General features: G+C 32.9%; 1 protein-coding gene across 1 annotated transcript in view; it reads right to left on the reverse strand.

Moving 5' to 3' along the window:
• Nucleotides 1–15007, reverse strand: part of LOC129807113 (teneurin-a) — a 232326-nt gene extending 217319 nt beyond the window's left edge. Inside the window, exons 1-2 of the mRNA XM_055856153.1 lie at nt 14747–15007; nt 6143–6670 (exon numbers count right to left, since the gene is read on the reverse strand). Of these exons, the coding sequence (XP_055712128.1) occupies nt 6143–6285 (143 nt within the window). The 5' untranslated portion in view covers nt 6286–6670; nt 14747–15007. The remainder of the gene's footprint in view (nt 1–6142; nt 6671–14746) is intronic.
• Nucleotides 15008–26238: the final 11231 nt, after the last annotated feature.

A 26238-nucleotide genomic window follows, 5' to 3' on the forward strand; every position in this document is an offset into this window, starting at 1 on the left:
TTGAAAAAAAGTTCACAAAAATTAAACAAAACCCAAGTTTTCAGAAGTGATTCTATTATTTTGGACTCCGCTGTATAACCTTTGCCGAAAACCGCAAGTCGATATCTTTCTTAGTTCGGAAGCTATTAAGCTCAAAAGAGCGGCTGACCAGGAACGTAACTTAGCCACCCATATATTCGTTTTCAGGAAGTGATGAAACACATTTTGACAAAGTTTGGGCCCGATCGGAGGACATGCAATTTTGGTAGGATTATACTAGGTGAGACTGTTAAGAATCTCACCTCATAAGATTATTGAAGAAGAGAAATTTTAACTTAGGATATTAATAGAATAAGGTCATTGGTTCTGTACACGTTTCAAGAAAGGTTGGATCTTGAGGAATCAGGTAAACCCCGTAAAATCTTTAGATCGTAATCCATGAGAGGCTCTAAGCAGGCTTATGGCTGTAATACGGGCTTCAGACATAAGGCTAACATCTGGCTTAACTCCTCTAATTCCTTATCAGGCGTGATTTTTTGGGAAATTGTTGTTTATGATTGGATATTAAGGGCAAATAATCCAATAGATTTTGAAAAATCAATAAAATTGCCTGTTAATTAGATTTGGTGAGACCTTCAGGAACTGGACTAAACCTCCAGTCTGAAACCGAAATAAAGCCCAAAGTAAAGGTAGTATAGCCCAAAAATAGACTCAGAATGATCTTTGAGAATATTTAGCACTTTAGGAAATTAATGCAAAGGACTTCTAAGACCTGATTCTAAACTCTCTATGTATATTAGTTTGGGATGATCCCTGATTTTGACTACCAAATGTTCGCAGGAAAAATATTTTCAAGGCTCAATCTGAGTTTTTTTTGGGACTTGACACTAAAGAGATTTTTAGGGAACTAAATATACGGGTAGTTTAAACGCTATCTGCCCTAATGTCAGATCTAAGTAATTTTTAAATAAAGTTTATATTGGTATATTTCGCTGATTGAACTCAGATTGATAAATTAAGCAAATATGTCCAAGAATATAATTTTTATTATCAATAAACTTTAAAAACGCTACAGTCCTTAGTATAACTGTGTTATCACACTTGCACATTAAAATTTTAATATGATTCACATTAATTGTCGCTGGTGAGAGTCCAAATGTGTAATTTGTGTATTTGAATCATTTTATATTCAAAATTTGATCTATTTGTTGATAAAAAGGTAGACTTGGCCCGCAAAATTTGATATAAGTTGATTTATAGCATTAATTCGAAAAATTAATGCGATTTTCTCCTGAATTTTTTAATGTGAAAAATATTTATGCTTTAGGTAAATTTAATCTTATTTTTGCAGGCCAAGTCAACTTCTTTATCAATAAAATCAATAAATAGAAAAACCCCAAATATTAAGTGACTCAAAGACACAAATAACATATTTGGACGCTCACAAGCGACAATTAATTTGAATCACATTAAAATTTTAATGTGCAAGTGTGATAACGCCGTAAGAAATAAAATATTTAAAATAAAAAAAAACGAATCTGAAACTTTGACTTAAAAATAATTTCTAAGTGGAGCGATTTACTCGATGGAATAAGTGGAGTAAAATCTTCACTTTTGTATATGTGTAAACTTTGTCTGGTGTTAAGGGCCATTACTGACATATCGAAGAAGCAAACATTGTTCCAAGTCATCTTCATTTAATATTTATGCAGTATGTGTCCTCAGAAGTGTTTTTTCTCTGGTAAATTTTTGGAGGGAAAAATATTGAACGTTAATTTATGATTTATTGCTTTTCGAAAAAGTTAATAATTCACCACTCAATTCACCATATGGTTAACACAAGTCAACTGCCTGAAATAGACGGACACAAGAATAGAAAATCCACCCTCTAGTGCATCAAGCTAAAGAAATGAATGAGGCTCAGGGGGTGATTATCAAGATAGAGTGAAAGCAATCAAATGGCGTATTTTTATTCGACTCATTCTCACCCACAATCCGCAAAATGATCGATAAAATAAATGCCCTGGTACACAATTTCCCCGTTGCCACAGCAATAGTCTAAGCTTTGGTGCAAAGGAGTTTTAAAAAAAATCTCAAATTAGAAATTTAATTGATGGACATTAGAACTCAGCCACTTTACCCATTGAGGATTTAATTACAATTTTTGAATATTTTAAGATAGGAGGACACGAAAAGCTTTAGAAATTGGGCTATACTATTTATTTTCAAATTTACTTCTTTTCAATAATTCATCCGAACGGACCGTTGAAATATTTTCCTGGATATGGTTCCGGCCTATGGATTAAGTATTCACACTCGAAGAAGTGTTCTATAAATTATGTATTAAGCACAGGGAGGGTTTAAATAATGTTTTAGAGAAAATGTTGCTTCTGCCACTTGTTTTTTCTCGTACGAAGATTCGGCATTGAAGAATACCAGTATTCTTTTTTGAATTGGTCACTTGAGAACACTCAGCAAAATCTTTTCGTTCTAAGTGGTTTCTGAGCAAATGAAGTCATAAAATCACTGAAGATAATTATATCAAGCTTCCTACAAGTTGATTTTCATAGGAAATGATTGCACAATTCCAAACTACAGAAGAAGAAAAACTTCAACATTATTGAGCCTCTTTGGTTTCTTTATCTGTGACTTCTCAATAATATTTCCCAATGAAATTCTGGGCGGTCTCGGTGACCAAATTTGAGAATCAAATTTCTCTTTATGCTCCCTATCCCATTTCTCGTATTTTGGAAATTCATATTCAAGCATTTTGCACAGAGCAGGATTATGAGGGTAATTTTACCCTGTTAAAAGCATAAATAACTGGTTTTATGAAAGGCGATTTGATTCAATGTGACTTAATGCTAGAATAAAAATTCGATGGAGATCAAGAGGTAATTATTTCTGCTTGGTGGTGTACATTTCTTTTTTCTTTTAAATTTGTATTTTGATTGTTTGAAAATTTCTCTCTATTCTTTTTCAAAAAGAATCACTGAAGTCAAGAACACTTAGTTTAATATTCTAAACTCTTTCGAAACTTCACACAAAGTATAATCACATTAGGGGCGATATTTGCCAAACTTGAGTAAATATTTTCCTTTTTTTCAATTTTCCTCAAGAAACTTTTTCCCCCTTTCACACTAATTGGGGGAAAAATTCAAACAATGCTGAAAGCAGAAAGATTCCATGAAAGAAAAAAAAACAATAAAACTTTCACATAACACTCCTTTAGTGGTCTTTAGTTTGTATTTGACTCATAAATTAAGTGAATTTATTCTTTATTCTCAGTATACTTATCTTGAAGTTTTACTACATAGACATTTCTAGTTATTATTTTGAGAATTTGTTTAAAAAAAATGTAACAAATTTTTGTCTTTTTGTCCAAATGATTTTGCCGAAAACCATATGCCAAAAATTCAATGAAACTGCGTAATTTTACCATACCGAATTCTATAAAGCTCATCGAATATGCAGCAATAAAAGTTAAATACATTTTCTATGACTGTGATGTCTATTGTTTCGTATTAATATTTATTTTCACCAAAATTGTTGAAATATCGATAATATCTCGAATGATACTTATATCAAGCCTCAAAATGTGAATTTCTGCACTTGGCAAAAAATGTGAAAAATATCCAATTCCAAAAAATATTGTGTAGAATCAAGAGTATTGCCTATTAATATTGATTTTTATCTTTTTATTATGTGATATAGAGAAATGCAATACTTTTAAGATAGAAAGATATTTAAAATTGTTGTTTCATAAGGTTTTGTTCTAAAAGGCATGGTAACGGCATTAAGATTTTATTTTGGAAGCCACTGTACAAGTTTAATGCCTAAATTTTGTTTCGAATAGTAGAATCTTTGTTTTTGAAGATTAAATACTTACTATATATTATTTATTTATTTATTTTGATATAGGGGAAAGTGCGCTACCTTCGGACGATTTATGCTTCGCACAAATCATTTTTCTAAGGATTCTGTATATATTTCCATTTGGGATTCTATCAGAATCTTTCGGCTGATCCAATGGATTCTATGGATCCTGGCAGAGAAATCTATTGATATTTCCAAATGGGGCAACATCTTGTTTTGAAACCAGATTCTTTTGTTAATTATCATTCTTTTAATTCCGGAGTCCGAAACATAAAATGTTATTCTTGAATTCAGTATTATCATATTGATTAGAAGGGACTTTGTCCTTAAATTGGATGCATTATTCTTGTTTTCTAAACTTTTATTTGAATTCTGTATTGCCTTAGACTGTTCTAATTTCTTAACATTTATTGTATTTTATTGAAAAGTATTTATATATATGAAAGGTATTTATTGAAAAGTTAGAATGTTAGCATTAAAGGCAAGTCTAAGCCAAACGTTGGAAAGTCAAACAAAGCTATATGCCGGAGAAACCGATATAAAATTTCAATACTTTCAAGAATTAAACTAGATTATAAAAATGCATGTTTTCAAATTATTTAGTTAAAAATTTTGTTCTATCCGACATCTAACGTTGACATATCAGATTTTCAAAAGAAGTGCAGTTTCTGTTTCTTATTTTCATTTGAGATCTTTAAGATCTGGTCTAGATTTCTCCTCTAAAGATCGCTTTACTATTTTAAACTTTATCACTGAATTCTGACTTTATAGTCTAAAATTTTAATCAGAACAGCAGTTTTTTTTTTAATTTTAAAATCCAAAATATAATACACTATAACAGAAATTTATATTTGATACAAGGCATTGGTATTATTAATTTTTGGCATTTAGATTCTTTTAATTCAAGATGTTTTATTTTTGAAATACAGAAGATTACCGTAAGTGCGGTAACTTAGACACATTACTATTCGTAAGCTTTTCTTTACTTCCAGAACTTAAGGATGATCGTTGATAGGGGACTTTTCGGTGGTGGCCAGTGGATTTGAAGTCACTTCACAAAGAAAACACTTCTTCAATCTTTCCCAGGGCTTTCGGTCCTGGATGTGGACCTTCTTCAGTGGTCAACTAAACTATTTTTTTTTGTACTTTATGAGGATCGTCATGAGGTACTGATCATATCGTACCTAAAGAAAAATTGCTCAAAAGTTGGAAATCAGTGAAAACAATTTCCTAAAAAAAACCTAACCAATTGATAAACTGAAAGGGATGATATTGTGCAATCCCACACAAAATAACGATCCTCATAGAGTACAAAAAAAAAACATATTTTAGTCGACCACTGAAGAAGGTTCACATCCTGGACCGAAAGCTCTGGGAAAGATTGAAAAAGTGTTTTTCTTTGTGAAGTGACTTCAAATCCACTGGCCAACACCGGAGAGTCCCTTATCAATACAAATCACGCCAGTTCTTCGTTCAATTAAAGATGATATTTACCGATCTGATCTATCATGTCTGATTGGTGAGAACCATTCGTAATTATAAGAATTAAAGAAAAGCTTACGAACAGGAGGGTTTCAAAGTCATCCGCATCTACAGGACATTTTTTGAGGAGAAAAAGAATATTCCATTTAATTCAAATAGGACTTATGATTCCTTCTTGATAGAATACCTTCAGAGTTTATGTAATATTAACCATCAAGAGCTATAATGTAGGTTTATTTTCAGTAATTTAATTAAAATTTTGGAAAACAATTAAGCGACTGATGGAAAATGTTGAGAAAATTTAAAGCTAAAAATACAGTACGACTCTAATAGTGTTAACTCGTTTGATTTTTATATTTCATTAATTTTCTAAGCTGTTCATTAACAAAAGTAGTTTAAAAAATTCATCCAAATTGAAAGAATCTTTAGGAAAGATTCCAGAAACAAGGAATTTCACATGATAGTCAATGGTATTTTAAATATTTATGGGTTGACGTTGACACTGTTGAAGCTGTACTGTATGCAGATATTTTTTTTGGAAATTTCGGGAACACTTTCTAGAAATCAATGTACACCACTTTTAACATAAAATAAGTCCCTTGAGGGACACCACATGAGAAATCAACAGCACTCCTATGAGATACTGGGAGCGCTTAAGAATTTAACGCAACATAATAGAATATCCAATAAAATATGATATTTACTGTGGTCGGACACATAGAACTCCGGGGAGGTTGAAAGAAGATATTTCTTATTTTATTGCATGGTGTGGTGTCAATGTGAGAATTCTCTTTTTTTCTGTTACCTGTTAGTACTGGTTTCAGATGTGAATGGTTCAGCATAAATATTCCTAACTGGCGGCACTCGCCGCGGCAATGGTGGCGGAACTGGATTGTATCCATCCATTATGGTGTCACAATCGGAGTACTTCATAGATTTCATCGTCATGTTTGGGCTGTTTTGGGGTGAGAGGGGTACCTCCCCCTTTCTCTTATATCATTCAGGTGAAACAAAGTATCAAATATTATTCACTTCAATTGATGATGGAGACAATTGGCCGTGTTCGGCATTACCACTTTGATGATAAAACTCTGTTCTTTACAAAATAAAAAAAAATCCACTAGAAGACAATGAACATGTACACAGAGTTTTCAACATAAATCATATTTCTTCACTAAACACTCACACACACGGACGAAAATAGAGAAGGAAAGGATGGATAATTATATTTTCAAAATATTCTTGATTTCTTGCACTCAGTATGTTCCGAACATTCCCCTATTCATAATCTTCTAATATATCCAGCTCCGGCAATTCAACAGAGTTTCTTGGACTTTAATTGATAAATTGATTTCATGAATTGATGCCGATCTAATCAACATTTCATTGTTGTTTAGCAAGAGTTGTGTGGCATTATAGACGAGAATTTTAGGAGGCGAATGAAGCGACTAAGATAAATTAATATCTAAAGCCTATATCTTGGTTTTGCCTTTCAGAACCCCGCCTGATTGTATGTTTGTTAGATGAGTTCTTCATACTACAACAAAATACGAGAGTGGTTTATCCATTGCTTGCGCGGTACTTAAAACTTTCCTCAATATGCTTAAATTTTCCTACAGAAAATTTAATTAACTCGCATTAAACATTTCATTTCTGTGTCTCACTCCTTCGACCGTCTCACTCTCAATAAGATTAATTATAGCCAAAAGCCGGTGAATCAGTGGAAAGTGACGCTCTTTCATATACGAAACATACAATGAAGGGCAACAATATGTGATTCTCGTGATTCATTTTAAAGAATCACACACTCAGTCATATTCTATCTGGTAATTCTCATACAAGCATAAAAGCTCAATGGACTGAACCATCAATGACTCCTAAACTCTTAGGACAAGAGAAATTAAACTGATACAAAATCTTATTACAAAATAGAGTTTGAGGTTCAATATTTAATTTTAAAATGAGCAATATTAAAAAAATGAGCAAGATTTATAGAATACAGAAAACAATTGTGAACCTATTTAAAAATATAAAAATCGTTTAAAACGAGATACTACATCTATCTTTCTTGAACATCTCAGAGATTCGTTCTAAAGTAATAATCTAAGATTCTAAAATAAAATAATTGCACCATCGTTCAAGTAAAAAATTACAAAATAATCAAAAAAAACCTAACAAAACTGATAATTAACATTTAAGATCCACTTAAATCAGGGTTATTTTGATTTGAAATCTCTCCCTGAAAAATAAAAATCCCCCCATTGAAATTCATCCAGATCTTAATTAGCCTACCTTCCGCCGAATAAATCTTTTCTAAAAAGCTTAAACTTTGAAATATTTAAAATATTCTGTTTTGCAAAGGAAAGCCTTATCAAAAAAAAAATTAAATATTTTAAGGCAGTGTTTCCTGATATTTTTGCTATTATGAAATTAAAAAAAAAATGTTTCTAGATGTTAAAGATATATGGGAAGCGGTACCGAAGACCGTTAATTGATATCTCCTACCGTTTGGCGAATGGACAACTAATGTCCAAAAATGTGTGCCCAAATATTCCAAATATTATAGATGTTTAATTATTTAACGCAGTATATTTCGTGATGATCGGATTTCTCGAATTTCAAGCGTAATAAGAAAGCTTGATCGTTGATAAATCAGATCGGTCGTAGCCTCGTAGCGTAATCCCTTGCTATTTTACCTTTTCTACTTTTATTTATTATTAAGATACCCGAAAAAACAAAGTTACATAAAAAACTCAAAACTTCAGAATTCTAAAATTTTGTTAAATTCGTTTTCTTGAAGCTGCGGAGTCAAATATATTATCGGAAGAATACCTAATCATAGAGTTGAATCTATTTGGAAATTGGAATTGATTTTCTCAAGAATCCAATAAATCTTTCACTAACTGGAGACCTGTTAATTTTTAAAAGGATATTTTTAGAATTTGTACTGCTCGATACGTGCTCATTTTGATAAATTTAAGAGTAAATAAATTAGTTCACTGGGAAATAAATAAAGGAGCAGCAAAAAATGCTGATATTGTCATAAATTCAGTGATAACGCTTGTAAATTGCTGAATTGAAATCGGTTTAGTTATCGTTTCTTAAAACTTTTTTTCGGAATTTATCGTTCTCAATAGTTTAGAAAATTTAGAAGTGAAATAAAAAGTCTTAAAAGCACTTTCTTTTTAAGATTATCCTGTACTATTCTCTAAGTAAAACATTTATAGAACCAAAATTCTTATAATGTGCTTACAGCGCTCTTGATTCCTTATCTGTGACTACTACATTGAGAAAAAAGGGGGTGCGATTAACTTTTCTTTTCTCATAATTTTAACACTATAGATGTAAAAGTATATCAACATTTTTAATGTTAATTTTAAACCTTTTAAGGGTAAAAATAACATGAATAAGGGTAATTTTAACCCCTAATACACCTAAAAGGCATAATATTTACACCGATTTCGGATCAATACTGCAGGGTAAAATAAACATTTCCGAAATGTTATTTTAACTTTTTCGGATTTCTCTCAATGTACAAAAAAATGGCGTTCCCTTAAGAAAACTAGGAGTTCCAACAAGAATTTAAATACCAAATATCTATTATAAACATTTCAAAGGTGCTTTAAAATACTTGGTCCTATTCTTATATGATTATTATTTAGCTCTTTGGGTAGTAAGATTTTATTTTGGATATGATTCACTGGGAGTGATTTTTCAATACTCACCGGTGCATAGTTTTAAGAGGTACTTATCGAAATACTCTTCTTTAAACGGACCTGTGATACTAAACCTACCAAAACCGTTAAATTCGCCGGTTTAAAAATTCTTTAAAATTAAGACATATTTAAACGGTACAAGCGTCGCTATCAAACTTAAAGAATTTATTAAAATATGCATGTATTATATTTTTCAGTGTTTAAATTTTAATTTTTTCCTCTTTTCCAAAAGAAATTTGTTAAGTATCCTATCTACCGAGGTCTGTCATTTGGCCGAGCACGCTAGGAAAGACGACTAAATACGATCAGTGTTTAGTGTCGCTGTTTGACACTTTGATTTGATTAAACAAATAAATATTAAATAATAATTTTGTCATAACTTAAAATATTTTCTATACAAATTGATTGAGCAGTTGAGTTAGCAATGATTTCCTAACCCAATGCTATATAGGATTTGATTTTAAGAGTATTAAATTTCTACTCCTAGTTTATTCAATCAAACAAAAAAAAAACTATTGAGTCTCGACTGTACACAAGTCACTGATTGAAATAGGAATGGAAAAGAAGTTGTAAATAGAAGTGGATGAATATGAAAATAATCCTTCTAGATGGGACTAATGAATGTCTATAGAATGATTTGGATGCAATAATTGCCTCCAAGCAAATGGATAAAATTGCTGTGGACAGAAGCGATGCATTCCGCTTCTTCATCTCAATCCTCTTCACAATTTCACATTGCGAGCCCCATATATTTCGTTCACGATTTTCTAAATGAGAAGAAATGATTATCATGAAACTCAATTGAGCCAATTTAAATAAATTTGCCCTATGTACTGTGCCTTTTCATATATATATGTATTCTGTCTTTTTCCGAGGCGTCGGCACAGCTTGTGAGAGTCCTCCTTGCTGTGTTATGATTAAGTGGGACTCACTCTTTCATGCCTCTTCATCTCACCAGGCGACCAGTAATGTCCAATTGAGCCCAGTTTATATACCCAGGGAGAATGTGAAATCATACGGACATATTTCTTCGAATTATGGGGCATTATTCAAAATGCTTTTTGTTACCCGGTAAATCCAATTTGAGTGCTTCTCGTACGAGAAGAATTTCTATCTGTCTCAGAGACACCATCTCAATGGGGAGGATAAATACCCAATACCCCTAGCTTTACGCCCTCCCAACGACATGAAGAACTTCCAACATTGTCGAATATTCTATTAAAACTTTTGCACTTCCAAAACCACGAATGGCACTTTCAACTGCAATGAAGCGACTTTCAACTCATCAATGAATTCACGATAGCGTCAATTGATGCACAAGAACTTGGCTAAAAATATCACAAAATAAGGAAAATTATGAGGAGGAGCTGCAAGGGAACTCTTCTACGAACATTCTGCTTTTCATTCCAGATAAGACTTTTATTTTAATTAGGAAATTTGTTAATCTACCATTTGCTTTAGTTCCCTTTAAAATGATTTTGTTCTAGTTAATGCGGATACTTAAGAATGTGATAACTTTTCTAAAAACTTTATATTTCTGTAACGCTGGAGAGTGAGCAATATATTCGTTGTATTCACCAACAAATGTCGTATGCGCAATACCCTGAATATGTGATTTTAATAAAAGAAAACATAAAATTAGAATAATTTATTAAATATATTCTTGGCTATAAGAGGAAGTGAATAGGAAAAGAATTGTATAATGTAGCAATAAAATAATAAATATTTTTTATAAATTCTATAGGAAATTGACTTTATTATGTAAAAGAAAATTTTAAAATTAGTGAATACAGTTAGGAATAATTTTAGTTATTAAGACAAATTCAAAAAAGTTAATTATTCATTGAAATTAATTCTAAAAAATTAAAAAATTATAGTTAAAAAATATTTGAGGTAAAATGTAAAAAAAAATCTTGGTATTTTCTTAAATATTTTCAACGAAATAGACTTAGGGCAACTTCTAAAATTTCTATATTTGAAAATTATGCAATTTTAATGGATTTTAGCTTTTGCAATTGTTGTATTGAAAATTTTTCAATAAAATTGGTATTATTAAATAAGAAAATTTATTGTTTTTTTTATATTCTTTACGTGGAAGAAAATAATCGATTACGTTTTCTGAAAAGAAGTTTTACAATATCCGATGAAAGAAGTAACGAACTGGAAAAGTACGTGCGTAAATACTAGATGTAGTTCGGTCAGTTTTGCGTGCGTAAATTAACATGATAAAATGATTTTTTGAAGAGAACATATCGTCGGTTGCATCAACTGTTGTCGTATCTGCATTTCTTTTGTGTCACTATTTGATGCAAGAGATAACGTGTATATCGTCGTTTGTACCAAAAGCAGATACAAAAGAAATACAGATATGACAACTGTCGATGCAATCGACGATATTATAAGAACAAAAGTACCTTTTTTGTAGGGGGAAGTAGGATACTTTTGAATTAGTGCAGCTTTAAAATTCGACTTTTTGAAACGATACCTTATCGTGATTTTATTTAAAATTATAAAGCAGTTGTAAAGCTATATTGCATAATGATAAGCTTCAATTCCTTTTATAAAAAAAAAAATTAGAAAAAAAGTTTTACTTCAGAGGCACCCGAATTCAAAGGTGCCCCACTACCACTTAATACTTCTTCGTATGTCCACAAATTATAATTGTTGATTATAATATTGAGTAATTTAAATAGTTATTTTTTTTAATTGGCCAAAAGGTTTATCAACGTAAGTTTCGATAAGTATTTATTTTCAGACTACAAATAAGTATTTTATAATTAACATGCGAGGCTAAGCGGATTTTTTTTTGAATTGGTTCACCTTTGGAATACGATTTATCCTATTTTTAAATATAGAGTGCCCGATCTCTAATCCGGATCGGCGTAATCCGGACGAGTTATCGACGGTTACATTTAAAATAGTTTTGAGATCATGTTTGCATGTGTGTTTGGCAATGAAAATGAATTATCCTGTGATGTTTTTGATTAATAAATGAAGTATAATTGCATAAAATTGTCTAATTACGTCATTTTAGGTTTATTTAAAACTCTTATTCTAATTCTACAAAAAAAAAACTTGTATTATAATTTCGAGACGTTAAAATACATCCGGATTACGAAGCCGACATCCGTCATATTGTCTCCGAATCATCCGGATTACAAAGCGATCGCTGTAACAGGATCTTACCATGATATAAATATAGTTTCACAAACCAATAAGGTTGCTAAATTACTTTATGAGGCTCGGTGCCATTTGAAAATAGAAGAGAATACCCCATGTCAAAAGTACTCTAATTCAAAGGTACCCCAATTCCCTCTAAAGTTAATGTTTTAAAATTTTATACAGTCTTTAGGTTAAAGTCATAATCTATTTCACAATTATTTTAAATTTTTAAACCACAACCATTTGCAATGATTTATTAAGTTCAGATTTTTCTAGAAAGCTCGTATGTTCATAAATACTAAAAGAAAATTTTGTAGATTAATCTTACGTTTGAAGAGCGTTTTACACTCGGAATCTTGAGAAAGATGCTAAAACTTCTATAAGACACTTGCTGATGATTACGGCGCTTTACTCCATCGATTTTGAAATTCTCGCCCTTTCTGTACATTCACCCTTTCTTCGGAAGGTTAAATTTTAAGACAGTTTTGCGAATATAATGAAGAAAACACTTAAATCTAGTGATACGGTAAATAAATAAAATAATTTAGAACCAATTAGACCGTTTTAAATTATGATTTTTTTTTAAATAAATTCACGATTAGCTATTGGGAGTATTCATAAAATCTTGACTTGTTTGTATATCCGTTGATAAGTTTTGGATCTAAATTAAAAGAATTTCCTTTTAAATATCTGTTTTTTTAAATATCTAGAAATTCAGTTTTTACTATTCTGTTAGAAACAATTCTTAAAATATTACATATAGTAAGGTGGGGTAACTGGATCGTTTTCCGAAGAGTGCTACTTAAACGCTTGTTTTAGGACTGATGAAATTCTTTTTTACTTCTTCTAAATCCATAGAATTATTCACTGTTTCATTCAGAAACATAATATAAAAAAAATAACAAAAATATTAAAGAAAATTTATAAAATAATGATAATACTGAAATAAGTCAGCATGCGCTAAGTCGATCGTCTTTTCGCTAACTCACTTTTTATTAAACCTTTGGATTTAAAATACTTTTTTCACAAGGAAAAAAAAAATGTTTCCACTCAACCAGCTTTTAGTGAAGAACCCAGCTAGCACAAGATTGAAAAGAGTCGATCACACTCACTTATTTAATGGATAAATATATTATTTTTGCTTTTTCTCAAACTTGAATAGTTTTATATTATGTTACTGTAGTGACTATATTACGGAAATAAAAATTAAAATATTATTTTAAGTGGATTAGTCACAAACGATCCAGATAGCGAAGCGCCCGGATTAGCACACTTGACTGTAAATTTGAAATTTTAATTGAACTTGAAATTGAGAAACAAGAAGACAATTAAATTTAAAAATTTATCCATCATTTATAATTTATTTTTCTTATAGATTTTGATTATATTTTTGCAGCAGAATGTTAAAGATTTCCCTAATCTCTTTGTCCTTAAGGGAATAAATTTCGAAAGCAATTAACATGAAAAGCTGGGCTAAGAATCCAAACAAAATTGATCTGAATTATTAATCTTTTATATAGCACTAAAAGAAACAAAAGACATTTTTGTTATGTATTTCAATTATTCATAAAATGTCAATCACGTCACGTCTAATCGGCATAACCATAGAACCATTTCAAAAAATGCCTTCCTAATATGATTTTGCCCCTTGAAAGTATATCGCCTCTTTCCACTAGCTCCACTTTCCGGCCCATCCTACCACCATTAGTAGCAACAATCATTCAACCCCGCTAAAAATAGCCCTGCGATTGGTGGAGATGTTGAAAAAAAGAATTGTAAAAATAGCAATGCGTTTAATTATGTACAATAAATATAGCAAATAGCATCACTTGTCCAACTGTCACAGAGATAAATTGCATCTTATTTATTTTCTACCAGCACCGACAAATTTCACGTATCTCTTTTCTTGGAGCAATGGATATGCCAAAAGTGCTTCTTTTCTTGTCACATAAAGGTCACAGGTTCCCACGGAGAATGAGTGAAAGTTGAGCAAATGGTATATTCCAACCAACCCTTTTTGGGGAAGTTTTTGATGGGGTTTCATGAGAAAATTGCATATTCGTGTCAAACGGATATCAAATTAATTAAAATTGCGCAGGTGAGTTGTAAAAATGAAGAAAAACGGGAGTCTTGTAGCCGTTTCCGGATATTATGTGCTTTATTAATATTTAATTGTTGTTGAGGAAAAAAAAAAACGGCAGTGAACACAGAAAAGGACATAAAAACAGGTCATACTCAGATATGCAAAGTATATATACTGAATGATGCTCAAGAGGGGTTGATGATAAAAAATATTCATCTCGAAAGGGGGGAGAATTAGACTTTGGCGAAAGTTTTGAAATTGGGGTTGGTTTATTTATTCCTTGGCATTTTTTTTGCTTGGGGAGCTTTCACACTCTTGCAATTACCAAAAAAAAAAATGTTTGAGAGATTGGCACCACTTCAATATCTTTTGAGAAAAATTGTCCCTATTACGTCACAACGCGTCCTTCGTAAGTTCGAAATCTCCACAAATAAGAGAACCTCCTTACCCACAAGTATATAGCACTCAAGAGGGATTGTTCTTAATGTGGGATCCTTGTGCGAAAAATCACACGTCGCACATGCTAATGCTACACAAATTCACATTAACTCTTCTTCGATCATTGTCACAAATCTCTATGATGTCACATACACAGATGCGATTGTGAAATGGATAAATAATTGATGCCCTTTTTGGCAAAAATCGAATAACGTCCGTCGCGGATGCGTAAACAGTTTCGCCTATTTAACGCAACAACCTGAAACAGACTGAAGAGACCGTCCAAATAACCGACGGATGTGCCGTGAACCCAAATTTTACTTCGCATGCGTTCTCTCGCTCTCTTATGCTAAGTTCTGTTGGTACAAGAGAAAGAACCAAGTATGCAGGAGTCGTTGTGTCAGTGTGACAGCACATCTGACACCATACACACACCATGTTCCAGACATCATGTCAATGTAGTTGTGGTGAGAAAAATCTCCCATTGAAGACCCCTACATTAAGGTATGCTGACTGAAATGTAAACAATTCCAAGGAGGATTGCTTATTTAAAAATAACTACTTATTTTAGGGTTACTAAAAACTAGAAGTAGATATCTCCCACCGTTTGGACTATGGGCCAAAAAAATCAAAAATATTTTTTTAACCTGTAGGGTAAGTGCTCATAATTTGGGACAGCTTTTAATTTCGGACACTTTGAGTGTAAAATTGGACACTAAAAACAAATTGATTGTATTATGGAATTTTATTCTAATATTTGATGAATAATATTCTAACTAAATACTTTTTCTTTGTGGAAGATTTTCTCTGATTTTCTCAGTCTTTTCTGATCCTACATGGTAGATAGGATATGTAATGTTAATCATTAAGTTCTAGAATTAAAGAAACTTTACGAACAATGTCAAAGTTATCAGGGGCCTCTCGACATTTTTCCATACGTTTTTGCATAGAGGCACTGAAGACTATTCGCAATTTTTTTCCTAAAGAGAATTGAATTATTAGTCTGATATATTTCGAAATTGTGCATTAAAAGCTATCCAAAAATATATATTTCATAATATTCGCCGAAATAATACAAGAATTACTAGCAAATTTGTTTAAGTCGCGGTGTAATATTTGCAAAATTTTTACAAGGAAAACTGAAAAAATAGCTTCAACTTTTATTAGGTTTGATGGGCCCTTGAAGTTATCCTCGAAATAAAGCCACCCGCATCTACGGTTCCATAAAGATTATTTAATTGATTTTTTTGTTAAATTTTATGAAAACTTTATTTAACTTACAATAGGTTTGGAAGTTTAAATTTTGGCCGACTTTTGAACATTTACCCTAGTCTATTTGATTATGTGGATCACTATTTTCCATAATTTCTCTCAACGCTATAATAAATTTTAGAATTTACTAGCTGTTTTTAAATTTTGTAAGCTGAATTGAAAAAACACTGAATATTGAAGTGAAGTTAATTTTGTGTAGGTAATCAAAAACCCCAACATTCACAGCCAAATACAATATCTCAACTGAAGTCTACACACGGCTGATGAAAGCCAACAGGGCCTATGTCAGACTGTCAAGAGTTTTCCGGTTCAAAACCTTAAATATAAAGACTAAGCTACTACTGTATAGGACTATGATCCTGTCAGTCCTTATGTATTCGTCTGAGATGTGGGTCCTTAGCAAAATGAATTACGAACTTAGCCGCGTTTGAGAGGAGGATCCTACGACGGATTTTTAAATCCATATGTAAGGAAAGACGATTTCGGAGCCTACAACCATGAGTGCTACCGACAGGTAACTGTTGTCAAGTAAATATGTATCAATAGGCTCTGGTGGGCTAGTCATCTAGTTCGCAAAGATGAGGACGATCCAGCCTGGAAAGTCTTTAGAGGCGAAATCTATGCTTCGAGGACACGAGGCCGACCCAGCCTCCGATGGACCGATGGCGTGGATCAGGACGCAAGCTTATTAGGGGTGCGGAATTGAAGATCAGTGGTACGTAAGAGGCTCAAATGGTGACAGGTCCTGTCCTGAATCAGGCTAAGATCAGTAAATTGTTGTAGCGCCGGTTAATTAAGTAAGTAATCAAAAACCCTGAAGTATTAATTGATTTCATTTTCGAGATATTACTCACAATATATGATATGGCCGTCGACAGGGTTAACATGCGTTGAATAGGCCGTACGCATCATCATCAATATAGGCTTCCCGGGCGCGCGGCGCCCAGGGCCATATGCATAGCCGTCCGCTCCGTATTGTATACTTTCAGAAAATATTTAGTTCAAAATTGATTTGTTTATTTTCTTTTCAATTTTCTTTACTCAGAATAATTTTTCTTGAGTACGTGGAATATCAACATACTTCACTCTTTTTCATTGATATTCTTCTTGTTCTAATATATTGTGACTTCGAGAAAATCCGAAAAAAGATCAAATTTGATATAAAAGAAAAAGTGTAACAAACAATTTAAGGACACTACTGGACAACAAGAACCCGTAGTGATTAAGAATTTGGTGAAATTAAAACAATAAGATGAAGAAATATTTCCTTGACGCGGAACTCTTATTGACAGTTACTTCCAAAATATCAAAATTTATTTAAATGGAAGTAGTATGACCGCTTATTCGTATTGGGGTCGCGGGCCCATGACATTCAAATTAGCAGCCTATGTTTGTCGATCCTCCGCCACTTTAGGAAGATATTCGGGATCGATCCCAAGGCGTTCCAAGGCAAAATTCTGAATTTGATTCAGCCACCTTGTCCTAGGTCTGCCTCGAGCCCGACGCCTTCTCACAATGTCTTGAACAGCTTTTCTAGGGAATCTTACATCTTAAAGACGTATTCAATTTTCAAATTCCGATAGTTACTGGAATCTGATAATAAGGCCAATAAGTGTTCTTTTCACCCTCAAAAGAAATTTCCATATCACGTTAAGTTTTAAACCGTTGTTTGAGTCACACTATTTACAGGTCAATTTTAAAAAATTAATCTATGACTAACATTTTAAATGTAAAACCTTTTAAATCAGTGTGGCATTTAGTTGATTTTCATTTTCTAGAATTTGTCTAGAATTACTGTGCAACAATGCTTTTGGATGAATTTCTGTTTATTATTTTGTCATCACCATGTTGGCAACTTTTTTCAGTTCGCATACCTTACAAACCATCATGCGATGCTTGGGCGAAAAGGTGTTCGATGGCAACACAGTGTACTCGAAAATCATAATTGAACGCATGCGTTTAGTGACTTCCACTCCAAATGCACTAAAATCTCATAACATTGTCTCTTTGAGTTGAGAATCTCCTCTTTTGCTGGCATTTTCCTCTTCATTCTCCCCTTCTCACTCTCACACCCAACATCCACCCTATCCCTCACTCATTCACCCTTAATGGGGTGGGGAGGTAAGGATCTCAATCTTCACCGTGACATCCAACCCCTCCAGCACGCATACACTTACCCACTTCGTCCCTTTTCATCCCTGTTTTCACATCATCCCAACGACTGTCGCCATGCATGAAGGGACACACACCCTGATTCCAACATAAAACTTCCCCTCCGCAGTGTCCTTTTTTTCTCGCCTCTTCGAAAATGAAAATAAGATTTTCCCTTTTATTGCACTCGCCCCCAAGCCCATTTACCCCATGTGCCGAGGCGGGGGTGGCGAAAATGATGCTCCTCTAAAACTTGTTCATCATCCCCCTGGTGCCCCCCAACATGCCCAAAATAAATGGTTGCATGGCGCCACTTTGCAATTCGTCTCACCAGGATACCAAATCTTCCACACGTAATTTCCTCCGTTAGATGGGTTCAATAGGGCTATAGAGGTAGCTGAGATACAGATCGAATTCGTTCACGTTTCGATTGATGTGAGTTGGGAGTTTGGTATGCCGTTGCAGTATGTTTTTGGGTTTGGTATAACAACAGCAAAGGATGATATATCGTCAACAGGATGGGGTTTTGGGATGAGTAACATATGTATGTAGATGGCATAGGGCTTCAATGGCCTTAAGGACATAGATAGGCTACAGACCTAATCACAGAAATTCACATTTATGTATATCTGTGAGTTTTCGAAGATATCATTATTTGGAAACTCTAATTGGCCTTGTTACATTGACAATCTCCTGATAACACATAAAGCTAATAACAAACTTTAAAATAAGGTAAGTTGAAATAGATGAAGTTACTTGAATGTATGTAGCTAATGGTGAATAAGCATAAGTGGCTTAGTATAGTATAGTATAAAAATTAAGTTACATAAGAAATCTAAGCAAACTAGTAAGGCGTTATTATATCAGTACTAATAAGTAATCCAAGTTACTTGTTGAATCACACATATTTGAAAAAGAAAACGATTATAAAAAACTTAGAATCTTAAAAGAGCTAGAATTAATCTTAAACTTAAATGAACTTGCATGTTCCTGAGAAATTCAAAACATTCGAAAGCAGGTTAATCACAACTCTAAAACCGGTGTAATACGTTTTTAGGACCTAAAATTTAGCCATAAGACTTAAATTCTCTAATTTATTATCCAACAAGATTTTTGAGAAAATTTTGACTTAACACTAGAGATTAAGAGCAAATGATCCATTTGATTTTGAAAAAATATTAAACTTTGCTTGGTATTAAGGGTTTCCAAACATTCAAGAACTTGGATAAACCTCCTGTCTGAAATTCGTATAGGTAACGTGAACTAGGCTGGCTTAGAAGATCAAATTCAATTCTATTTGTCAATATACCTTCTGCAAAAGTCGATACAGCGTTTTCAACGATTATACAACTTTTTTATCCTGTTAAAAAAGAGGAAACTCTCCAAATTAGGTCCTAATTTCATATTTAAGTTCGTCATTTGAGTGAAATCGCTAATCGGTGAACCATTTCTTTGGTTAGAACTCCCTTGAGTCCTGGTTCCTGGTCTTGCGAATATGGCGACTGAAGGAGCAGTTCAAACCCAATTTCGTGCAATTTTGCTTCTTGTTTTGGTTTTTGGTTTTGGTCCAAAGTGATTAAATGCGCTAATCATTGCGCGAAGAGTTTCTTCATACCCAAAATACCATGTAAGTTGTTGAACAAACGGTCATATGACATCTTTGTAATATTAACTAACTTCCTTAATTTTTCGTTGGGGTCGTTCAACAAAATATCATTGATTTTTCGATTTTTTCTGAAATGTTATTGGCATCTTTTCGTCGTCCAGATCATTCAGCGCCATTTTTGCTTGTAGTACCACTGTGAAAGTCCGAAAACCAAATCTGAATCATTCTAATGAACGGTGAAGAATCCAGTTAATAATTATCTAGCTTAGGTGCTGGGCACACTTACGACTAAAGTCCAGGGACAACTAAGCTCGTTAATAGCCTAAGCTAAGTTAGTTCCTGACACACTACAAACGACGCTTAGCATTCACTGGCACTTACAAAACATAACTTTCGTGGGCTTTTATGCAGATATTTCTGCTGAAATGCACTAATAATTACTTTGAAAATGAAACTACATGTAAATCTACTTCACAATTCACGCATAACAAAAGAATTGTTCACCAGAATCGCGGAAATTGGCTAAGTCGCGAAATACTTTCCACCTGACAAATAATTGTAATTAACTATAATTATTGCACGTGAACTAAGATATAAATTTACAAATGGTATCATTTTAAAGAGAGTACTTGTACATTGCAATAAAAATATTTGCATAAAAACCCACAAACGCTATGTTTTGTGAATACTAAAGAATGTTAAGTCATGTTTGTAGTGTGTCAGGAACTGACTTGGCTATGAACGAGCTTAATCGTTTCTGGACTTTAGTCGTAAGTGTGCTAGGGCAATATTTTTGGCTTCGGTTTTCGTTTTCTTACGTAAATAATAAATATTTATTCAAAAAATGAAGCTCAGAATTTTCCTTAAAAAAACTTAAGTTGATTTCTAATTGTTGGAACATGAGAACCAATGGCCCGATTGTTGTCAAATTTTGACACATATCATTTTACAGATGGCTGATACGAAATATATTCAATTTTTTGAGATTTGTTTTGCCTATGCTTCAGTTTACGGATTTATTGCCCGACGTGTTATATTCAATTTAGTAATCAGTTTTAGTAAAACGTATAAAGTTAAAACTTAAGTAATCAAATACGAACGTACAAATGAGTATTATTTTATAAGTTAACATAAGAGTTGGAAGCATCTATTTCGACTCTGATACTTAGAGCCCAGTTCTAATAAATCATTTTTTTACCAAAAACTTTGTCTGATATGACTTTGGAGAAGTTAAACCCCTTTTTCAAGTTTTTCTATGTTAAGCTCCTGGAACTTTTAGGAGATTGATTGTATCCTTTCATCAGATATGGGTAAAGTTGGGGAAATTTATGTCAGTTTACCGGAATCTACGAACTCAAAACAGCCGGGTTTCTTGGGGATTGACCAGATTGAGTTATCTGACTCAATTAGATAACTTTCAAACGTGCAAGAACCTAAACTTCTACGAAAATTTCATCTGGTGTGAAACCATAGCAATTAAGCCATATGGCTAAACTTCCCAGTCTGAAGATGTCACTAGGATATTGTGCTTATTTTCGGGTCAAGATTAGTATTTGATTGTTCTGCGGTTAAGTCGGTGGCATCCAGAATCCTGAATGGGTCGAAATTCCGAAGGTCTAAATCTCAATATAGTCATAATCTTGAATTGATCAAAATTCCAAATCACTCTTCGAGATTTTGACACTCGGAATCAATCAATCAATCAATCAATATATTTTCATTCCGATCGTTACAAGTGACCCCTTAAGTCCACTGGGATAAAAGGAGCAGATGCCAACCGGAAGGTAGAAGAGCCTAGCCATTGGTCACTAGCCATTGGTTCGGCTCAAAGAGAAATATTTGGAGAGAATTTTAATTAGGATCCGGAATCTAAGTTCAGTCTAATGTAGATTTATAATAGAGAGTTAGGCTCAAAGGCAAATCTACGGTTTAAGCCAAGAGATGGCTTAGTTAAAATTGATGGAAATGTATCAATCATTCTAAACAAAAGTATGTCAACTAATAGTTTTTTTTTCAATATGCGCCTGCGTCATTGTTTTGCTAATAACGAAAATTCTGGTACAATAACGGGATTAAGACTTATACTTTCCTTTGGCCCATCATATATCGAATTGGAATAATAAAATTGATATTATTAAAATATAACACCTGAATTGAAGAAAGAATCTATTGGATTATTTACTGCAATTTATTAATGTTTGAACTTAACTTTTGTATTAAATTGCCTATGACGTTTCAATAAGCTTTATAGAATTCAGAGGTAATAAATTCTGTTGATAAAGGCCATTGACCCTTACTTCAATACAAATCCCTGTTCTCATCGACTCCATTGGAATTTGGTGTGGTTCATGAAACCAGAGTTAAAGCTAATGTTTTGGTTACGTAGGAGTATCAGTATATACACCAAAGATATATATACGTATAAATTAGTGGCTTTCTGTTGATGTTCCTTTTGATTCGTCCTCCTTTCCGCAAAACCCCTTCTGGTGACTATGTTCTGTATTTCTAAACCACTAACTCGATATAGATAATCAAATTGTCTATGTCTTTCGTCCCATCAAAGAAACATTCTCAGTGACATCAAATGAGCCTCTCGACTGTAAATCATAATTTGATGTGTTCATCTGTTGTAAGAAATACCAAGACAGACTTCTTCGGTGGTTGTTTTGCCTTCGGGCGTGCAAATGAGGAAAGCCCTCAGTGAACTTCCTATGTGAACCCCCCTAAAATCGGGAGTGAAGTCATCAATGCATAAAATTCCTTAGAGCATCATTGATGGTAAATCAGAAGTGGGATTTCCGCCGAATTTGACAGTTAAATGTATTTTGTTTGTCTGCTGGAGGTTTGTATGGGGAAAAATGGAGATATTGAGCTACTTTAAGCAATTACCTTATATACTTGGCACTTAAGTGAGAGTCATGGGGTAAATATTTCAGCACTTGGAGAAAATAAATAGTGAAATTGTGGAATGGGTGGAGATACTTGGTGGAGTACATACTATGTAGAAATCTATAACCGTCGAGTCACCCATATAGCCATTCTCTTTCACCCATCCAGCCTCACTATCGGAGCAGAGCAGAATCCTTGAAATTTCCTTAAAGTTTCCACTCTTCGTATGCACACACGGTGAGAGGCATTTAGTTTGCCTTCTTCGCACCAACATAACACCGTGGAGTCTTCCTTCCAATATATGGGATCCTTAATGCTACGTTCAATGCTGGGGATGACGAAGGAAGAATCTTGGATGGGTGTATTGCGGAAAATCATAGTTGAACCTTGTGGGTTGTTGATGGAAACCAAGAGTCCCAAAATGACAGGGGGGTATATGGTTAGTTCAACATGTGCCTCTAGGATATGTGTACAAAACGACTAAACCTCCACTGATGCTTCCCCTCCGTACCCATGCATCCCAGAGACTCTCTCAACACATCCGACCTCTTGCATATAACCAAGCAAACTCATGAGCCCTACAACTAGGTGTATACACATAAAATTTCACCCCTGTGATTTTATATTATTAACAGGAGTGCGGAGGGCACGTATGAAACCATGTGTGTAATGCTAGATTTTCTCTCTCAGCATCTTCCGCCATATATAGCCCTGTATTGGCTTTATGCTCAAGCACAAAGTTGATGTTACAAAAGTATAGATTACATCAAGTTAAATATCCATTTTGTACGAGATGCCGCAGCTTCTTCACCTTTTCCTACAATGTCTACCTTCCGACAAGAGTAAATTTTCATTCAACTTACGAATAATACAATTTAAATACAATTCACCAAATGATATTTCTCGTGGTATTTCACCACTCAACATATAACTTCCAAGGGGTATGTGAAGCATGAATTATGGCATATTTCATACAATATTCTACGGTGGATTTTTCAATTGGTAGAAATACTTGATAATTCATACAACGAGACAGAATAATTGGAAAGAAGAAACAGACTTATGAGGTAACAGTTGATTTGCAATTTTATTGAAAGCGTTTCTAAGGAGTGTTTTCCGAAAGGTATTACCTTTAATCATAAGTATTACTTTGCTTACATGTAAGGTGGTTTGGATTAACTTAACTGAATATTTGCATATTGCAAATTTTTCACAAATGCTTAAGATATGCAATTTCGAAATTTCAAAAATCATAAAACTAATTTGGATTGAATTGTTTAATAAAATTAATAGCGAAAAAAGTTACGAATATAAATATTTATTTTAAATTTTTCTAGATAAAAAATATTAGCTTTGTAAATAAATATGAACAACACTGCTATATATTCCAAACACTAAAAAAAAAACAAAAAAAGTTAAAACAACTGTATGGCAGAGTTGAATTAACTTTAAGAATACCGGTGTAATTGTTACTCTTTATCGTTGTAAATTTTAGTAAATAGAATTGAAACAACTCTTCCTGCTAGTTGAATTAATTCGTCGGATATCGATGTAATTATTACTCTTTTCGATGTAAAATTTCATCTTGACTGAAGTATATGCTTAAGTATTTTCGTTTTAAGAATATACTTCAGTCAAGAAGATTTTCGCCTGAAAAAGTTCATAAGGAACATCAACTAGAACAAGGCAGAGGTCTTTCTCAAGAATTTTTACCAATTTATAAAACCATTTTGCCAATCTCTATAAAAGGAAAGACTCAATCTGTGAAAGGAATTTTTGCCATCAGATTTTGTAGAAGTCAGGGAAAGTCTTCTTCCTGGTTGTGAGACTGAGGAACATGAAAGTCTCTCAATTATTTAAAAAGAGGTTATTTCAAATTTGATTTTCACGCTTCGACATAATTAATAATAATAATAATAATAATAATAATAATAACTACATTTTGCTTGCGTCCGTGATCAAGTTAAAACCGTTTTCTCAGTCTTTCGTGGTACTTAAGCGACTATAGGGTAAAGTGATACAATTAGGACATAGTTTTACAAGTTGTACAATTCCCCGGTAGAAGTTGAACAGCGATTTTTTCATGATAAATACAGTACTGATTTTTTTAAGCACAAAGAATAAAATTACAAAACTAAAGCATTAAAAATATACAAACAAAAATGAAGTACTAAATTTATCAAGACAAAAAGTCCTGTCCAAATTGTACCATTGTCCAACTTGTATCACTTTACCCTAGCTCCAATTCTATGTGTGAGTGGAATACTTTCAATTAGCCGACAACCATTACTAGAATCCCTGTGGTCCTCTCTTTTAGAAATTGGTTAGCATGATATTTCTTATCTTCTTATCATTTTGTCTTTTTTTCTTTTTTCTTGATACGGCTTATCTTTTTTTGTGCTTTCTGGTCTTCTAGAGATCAATTTGATTCACAAATCGCAAAAGCATTTGAAAATCAAAAAAAAAATCGGTACTTAACCGATTCATGACCGATGAAGACCGATGCAGTCGGGTTCGAAATTTCAAAACCTTTCCAAAAATTCTATAATTCAAAATGACGAATATTCCGGTCTTAGGTGTGTTTGGACTATAGATTAAATATTCGCTGGACTACCTCTAAAACATATTCGAAAATCATGGAAAACTTCGAGCTGCAGATTTCCCGCAAATAAGGGAGTATTGCGACGAGGTGCTCCATTGGACTAAAGCGACATCTGTCACAAAAATATCAAATCAAATGGAACAATCTTGTCTTAGACACGCTTTACGTTTTAGTCGACCATATTGTAATATTTTTTCTCGAAAAAAATTGTTTAAGTACTCTAAAGATGTATAAATTTATGCCAAAAATTTCAAGAATAGTGGTCATTTCTTTCTTCTCCAAAAAATCGTGAAAAAACTTGGTTTTGCGCTTCTAATTGACACTCCCCTCCCTTAATTAACATAACCTTCAATGAATATTTAACAAAAATTACTTAAATAAAAATATCGAAGAAAAGGTAATAATGTTTCACTACTTGTGAGATTGCAAGTAAACACAAAGTTGTGTCTCATCGTAGAGAGCTTTTTACACTGAAATTTCAATATAATAATTTTAATTCAAATTATATTCAAAATTGAAGAAATTTTGTGTTAATGTCTCCTATAACAAACCAAATATTAGAATGAAAAGCACTATTAAATATTATTTTAGTTAATTTTATTTTTAAACAATTAATTATTGTAGTGTTTAAACTTACGCATAGAGTTACCATTTGAAAGCTATCCCAACTAATGGGCTTTTCCTCTATTACCTTAATAAAAAAAAACAAAAGGAATAATAATAATAATGATAATAAAAGAAGCCGTATTAAGCATTGTGAAGCTTGGACTTTCTGAGATTTGAATCTTTCGACATTTGGAAATCAGTTGCTATTCTCGAGGATGTCTTAATTCTTAAGGCTTATGAGATATCAAAACTTTTTTTCTTCATTTTGCTCCATGCAGAACTGAAATATGAAACAGATGCATAATTTGTGTTTGTGGGTAATTTAATATGATCCCTAATTATCCACCAAATATAACTTTTTTCTCTGACCTAGCTG

This window comes from Phlebotomus papatasi, chromosome 3, assembly GCF_024763615.1.
Source record: "Phlebotomus papatasi isolate M1 chromosome 3, Ppap_2.1, whole genome shotgun sequence".
Taxonomy (NCBI): Eukaryota; Metazoa; Arthropoda; class Insecta; order Diptera; family Psychodidae; genus Phlebotomus; species Phlebotomus papatasi.